A 6411-nucleotide genomic window follows, 5' to 3' on the forward strand; every position below is an offset into this window, starting at 1 on the left:
CAGTGGTTCAACTGTAAAGTTACGAAGCTACGAGAATACTTTTTTGCGCAAAGAAAACAAAAATAACGACATTATTCCACATTTTCGTCTCTACTGCGTCACTTGTGGACGTGCGTTCACAACAGTATGTGGCAGTGCTGACCCAGATCCGGCGTAATGACGTCATCACGCCAGATCTGGGTCAGCGCCAGTGTTGCCAAGTCCGCGGTTTTCCCGCGGAATTGGGCTACTTTATCACAGTTGCCGCGGGTTCTTTTTCATGTCCGCGGGTTGAAGCGACTCCAATAACATTGATATTTATCCCCTGGAATGCGAATTTTAGCAGGGGAACCCCACCAAAAAAGTGTATTTTCCCCCCTGGAACGCGATTTTTAACTGGGGACCGCCTCGAAACACGATTGGGCTAGTTTTGGGCTAGTTTTGAGTAGCGATTGGGCTGGTTTTCTTGTGAGAACCTGGCAACCCTGGTCAGCGCCGGCGCCGCCACACGCTCGCGTCATGGTACTGTCATGAATGCGCGTCCACAAGTGACGTAGTAGAGACGAAAATGTGGAATAAAGTCGTTATTTTTGTTTTCTTTGCGCAAAAATTGAAAAACAGAATTTTCATTTTTGGGTGAACTAACCCTTTAAACACAACCTTGAAATCACACTGCTGAATATCAATCAGTTTCTGTAAATTCCAAACAAGAAGGTGAGTTGCTAGCACTTAATGGTTATTATTTAGTGAATGCTCCTCACCTCTGCTCTGCCAGCGCCAGGAATGGTGGACCAGAAGAACCCCCTCCAGTCCTGGTCCTCAAAGATGTAGGGCAGGATTCGAGACAGCATACGAGCGCAGTTCAGCACGATCTGCTTCTCCTTCTCTGTGGGGCAGCCGGACTCGGCTCCCTGAACCAACTTCTCCACTGCCTGTGGGAATACACAGATACAGAAGACAGTACGAACATGAACACCAACACATCCACATACATGGGAGTTTTTTCAGTTTCGAAGTTTATTTACTTTTCTGCTTAGCAATACTACAAATTAATTAATGCAGAAAGTACATCAGGAGGTCAAATTGCAAGTAAAAACATAAAGGCAAGATACAAATATGCGTAAAAATATAAAAAAAAAAATTCTAAACATAATCAAGAATACTACACCAAATAATAATAAGATATACATATGCAAACATATACATACACAGCCATCCACAAATATGCATGCATGCATATACTGTATGTACACTCAAATTTGCAGACACGTGCAGAAGTGCAATTAAAAAATAAATAAATAAATAAAGACCATAAATGTCCACCTTATATTCATGCAAATAAAGGTCTGATCATTAAAATACAATCATAATAAACTTTATCTAATCTATGATGAATCTGTTAAGTTAATCATATTAACTATGAATATGATCCACAAATACAATGTGGCACAATATTTTTGTGTTCATTTTAAACAGCGATCTACACTAACTTTCAAAAGTTTGCGGTTGGTAAGATTTGTTTCTGTTTTTAAAAGACGCCTCTTTTGCTCACCAAAGCTTCATTTATTTAATCAGAAATACAGTAAAAACTGTAACATTGTGAAATATTATTACAATTTAAAATAACTACTTTATAATTAAATATATTTGAAAAGATAATCAATTAATTCCTGTGATGACAAAGCTGATTTTTCTGCATCATTACTCCAGTCTTCAGTGTCACATGATCCTTCAGAAATCATTCTAATATGCTGATTTGCTGCTCAAGAAACATTTATTATTATTACTGTTCTGTGCTGCTTAATATTTTAGTAGAAACAGTGATACAATTTGTAAAGGATTCTTTGATGGACAGAAACAAAGCATTTATTTGAAAAATAAATATTTTGTAACTTTATAAGTGTCTTTAATGTCACTTTTGATCCGTTTAATGTGTCCTTGCTGAATAAAAGTATAAATTATGAATAAGTACAAAGTATATATATATATATATATATATAAACATACTGACCCCACACTTATGGATGGTAGTGTATACTAAATCATGTATCTATAAAACTTCTTTTTGTGAAATGTTTTGTATGAAAAGTATTTTTCTTTCAAATAAATGACATAGCCTTTGATGTGCTTTGTTATCTTTTGTTATTCAGACATTCAGATAAGTGTGAAATACATTTGGGGCCATTGTGAAACTAAACAGAGTACATGTGCATACAAGTTAAATCATTTTTAAATAGTTACACAATAAAATCTCTTTACTTATGGTCTGATGTCATGCTTTTATTCCTTCAGTACACAGTCAAGCAACACGTCTCTCTCTCTCTCTCTCTTTCTCTCTGTTGTACACTCCTCTGGCAGGATGTGCGTCTGAAGACTATGAAGATTTCTAATCATGCTTTCTTTCTGATGGGCAGCCTCAAACAGGAAGGACTGACACAGGAAGGGGAAAGCGCCAGCTGCTTTTCTGTCCCACCAACAACTTTAAACTCACAATCACTGCATATATTATTGATGAGGCACTTTCTCTAATGACTGAATGTTAATGCTACACGTATGTCATAACAGGATCTATTTCGGCACAGATGAACGCTACCTTGTAACACAGTGTTGCTAGATTGGAGGGCGATTCCTCCCGGACGGCTCGGATCTCAGCGGCGGGCAGCAGGGCAAACACATCCTGAACGATGGTAGCAGTATCAGCCCAGAACTGATCCCAGAACACATCATCTGTGGCTTCCACAGGCTAGGGGTGGGTGAGGAGGATAAGGTTTAATGCAGGGATGCCCAAACTCGGTCCTGGAGGACCAGTGTCCTGAAGAGTTTAGCTCCAACCCCAATTAAACACCTGAACCAGCTAATCAAGCTCTTACTAGGCATACTAGAAACTTAAAGGCAGGTGTGTTGAGGCAAGTTGGAGCTAAACTCTGCAGGACACCGGCCCTCCAGGACCGAGTTTGGGCAGCCCTGGTTTAATGCATACGTAAATCCCTTTAACACACACCAGACTGAAGCAACAGCTGGGCTGATCCAATCACTGAATTCATAAATCACATCAATATTTAATTAACAGTTAAAAATAACAATGCAATCATGTTGACCATGCAGAGAACAAGAAACAGCGAATCATTTCAGATTCCCAGTTCAAATCCTGTTTAAAAAGTAGTGACAGCAGCAGCATCCTGTGGTGTGACATGGTATTATCCTCGAAAAACAATTTTAAACAACATTTGACTGATTTTTATATAATACATGCATTTTTGAGACTACATCGATTATTTTTGAAATAAAATATTCCATTTTATTTATCAACTACCCTTATACACGTATTATTCAATTATTTTTGGATGACTTGACAATTAAAAAACAAAAGACTTCACGTCAGTAGGGGCGGGATCTAACATACCTCATCGTTTCATTTGATGTTTTCAACAAAAACAAGCAAGCAAGGAAACAAACAAACAAAAAACCCTAAAATAAATGGTATAAAATAAGATATTCAACTTTAGTTTAAATTTATTTAGAGAGGTTTATGCTTAAAACAACTGAAAGGAAATAAAATACAGTTATACTGAAGATATGTTCTCTCATGCAGTTTAGCTCTTTGTAAATGTATCTTGTTTTAAAAATGTTTAGCGGTTATTGCATTCCTACTTAAGACTTAAAAAAAATAATAATAATAATTTAGTAAGTAAGTAATATATAATAAATTATTACGATCAGTGTTGGGGGTAACGCATTACAAGTAACGCGAGTTATAATGCATCTCGCAATGACGCAAACCTGCAATAATTAAATGTTAAACAACACAAATATCCTTTATGTATTTAATCCCTTTCTATTAACTAATGTCTTTGCTTTTGACCTTCGATGATCCAGTTCAACTGTACTAAGCAAAAATTACTCTAGACAAACATTTGTGTCTTTTTTTAACGCATTACTTGCCATAAAAAGTAACTAAGTAACGTAATTCGTTACTTTTTTATGGAGTAACGCAATATTGTAATGCATTACTTTTAAAAGTAACTTTCCCCAACACTGTGTATAAGACAAGTTTGTACAGTATGTAGTTGTAGTTTTTGCATCTTTTCTGCAAAGATATTTAACAAGTGATTTGTTTAACATTTACATCATGTTGACAACATGTGTGCTGATATATATATACACAAACAAAGAAAAACAAGTAGAATAGAAAGCTAGAGTTTTTTTTTTTTTTTTTTTTTTAAAAAAAAAAAAAAAAAAAAAAAAGAGGAATTTCCATATAAATGAGCAAAATAAAGCAGATATTTACATAATGCAGATAAACACATCACACCTGTCTTATTATGGGCATTTGTAAATAATATAAATACCAGCGATCAGCGCACCCATACGCACATATATGAAAGCTAAAGTAAGGTTTTATTTCATTGATATGTGTGCTCTGTGTGTCTGTGAGGTGTTGCATAGGTCTGGTCGGCGCAGTCTCCATCTGGAAACACACACAGCCTCGAATGGCACCAAAGACACGAACCTGCGTTTTTGTGGTCAGCTGGATCACCGCCTTCCTGAAATTCAGCTTTGAGTCTGTATTTCCCATTTTTGGGGAAAATAATGATGAGGCTCGTCTCTAATCCCCGTCACCTCCTCCTCTGCGTGTGTCATCTGCGGAGGCGGCGGTGGTGCGCCAAAGCCACAAACTTCCGGGATGAGAATATAACATTCCTACTATGGTCAGGGCTTGGTTCATGAATATTCATTAGGTAATGTGTCGTCAGGCCAGTAGGCGTAACTGATTGGCTAAACGGCAGAACGACCGTAAGCGGTCCACAAGTCAGCTGAATTGATGAACCCTTGATAACGCAGGGCTGACTGTTGAATATTACTTAGGTTACGCAACTGGACGCCCAAGAAAGGTTACCAAGCAACGTCAGTCAGCTCATATTAATATTCATGAGCCAGGTCTCTGCCACAATTACCATAGTAGGATTAATAAATTCCAAACGCACTGGCAGTTGCTAGGAAAACACTGTTTAGCAAATTCACCCTTAAATCTTTTACTTTTCACAAGTATCACAACCCATTTTCCAGATGTATAACGTAAATGAAGTAGTAGCGTTTCCGTTTGGATAAAATCTAAGTGACAAAAACATTCGACAGCAACAACAACAACAAAAAGTAACATTCGGATGTAAAGCAGATTCTGAAAAATCTCGCACTCTCATGAAAACCAACGCATTTTACATTTTAATACTCAAATGTTTCGTTATTCAGCGTTAAAATGAAATATGAGCATAAATGTTATAAATGTGTTCAGATGCGTTATACCAGGGGTGTCCAAACTCGGTCCTGGAGGGCCGGTGTCCAGAAGAATTTAGCTCCAACCCCAATTAAACACACCTGAACCAGCTAATCAAGCTCTCACTAGGCATACTAGAAACCTAAAAGCAGGTGTGCTGAGGCAAGTTGGAGCTAAACTCTGCAGGACACCGGCCCTTCAGGACCGACTTTGGGCAGCCCTGCGTTATACTGTATGTCATACACGGTCTTTATGCAAGTCAGAAAGACAAACGGACTTACATATATTTTTGTAATTTTATTCTTTAATGGCTAAATTTCATATACATAAAGAGAAACCATACTTTTTAGCGTTTAAAAAAGAAGTAATTAATTATGTTGAATCAATCTTGCCCTAAACATTTTTATTCTTTATTTCTTTTCATGTCTTTGTGTAATGGTAATATGGAGGACGAAACCTGCAAACACAATAAATAAATAAATACACAAATAAATAAATATGCAAATAAATAAATAAATGTCTGTATAAATACACAAATTCTTGTTTAAATACATATAGAAATAATTAAACATGTGATTAAAGTAGGCAAATAAATAAAATAAATTAGTGGACAAATGGAAAATGTTTAAGGAAATGCTAAACTCATCCTATTTATTTTCCTTTGATCACTCATTTATTTCTGAATGTAGTTCCACATTTATTTTTCCTCTGCGCAACATGCTAATGAGAGGGTGTCAACCATGGACTTGGTCGGGCTCATGTGATAGCTGGGGGCGTGGCTTTCCCGCTGACAGGAAATGCATGGTGTTAATCCAGTATGGCCTACGTACAGTCACTTTTTCTGTTCAACAGAGCAAGATACATAAAAAACTGAGCTGTATTGTCCGTACAGTATCTGTGACTTTACAAAAGACCCAACGAAATGGCCAGTGCCGTTTCCTGACATCATTTTTTGTAACCCGATTGAGTCTCCAGCTAGAGACAACTCTAATATCAGTGTCCCATGGTCATCGTGAGATGACTGGTATGAAGTGGTTTAATCGAGGAACAGACAGTTTTTTCCCATTAGTTATCAGAACAGAAAATACAGGAGACAAAAGTATGTTTCTTAAGCAAATAACAGTTCAGTTCAAATTTCTCTTTGATGAGATGAAAAA

General features: G+C 36.9%; 1 protein-coding gene across 3 annotated transcripts in view; it reads right to left on the minus strand.

Moving 5' to 3' along the window:
- Positions 1-6411, minus strand: part of LOC107664351 (protein HID1-like) — a 26382-nt gene that overhangs the window by 18414 nt on the left and 1557 nt on the right. Inside the window, exons 1-3 of one of the 3 annotated variants that reach the window (XM_016454897.1) lie at positions 4490-4656; positions 2573-2722; positions 741-911 (exon numbers count right to left, since the gene is read on the minus strand). In XM_016454897.1, the coding sequence (XP_016310383.1) occupies positions 741-911; positions 2573-2722; positions 4490-4555 (387 nt within the window). In that variant the 5' untranslated portion in view covers positions 4556-4656. Of the gene's footprint in view, positions 1-740; positions 912-2572; positions 2723-4489; positions 4657-6411 lie in introns of those variants that run through there. The other 2 variants (XM_016454905.1, XM_016454913.1) reach the window with 2 other exon arrangements.

Source organism: Sinocyclocheilus anshuiensis, unplaced genomic scaffold (assembly GCF_001515605.1).
Source record: "Sinocyclocheilus anshuiensis isolate Anshui unplaced genomic scaffold, SAMN03320099.WGS_v1.1 scaffold321, whole genome shotgun sequence".
Lineage (NCBI taxonomy): Eukaryota > Metazoa > Chordata > Actinopteri > Cypriniformes > Cyprinidae > Sinocyclocheilus > Sinocyclocheilus anshuiensis.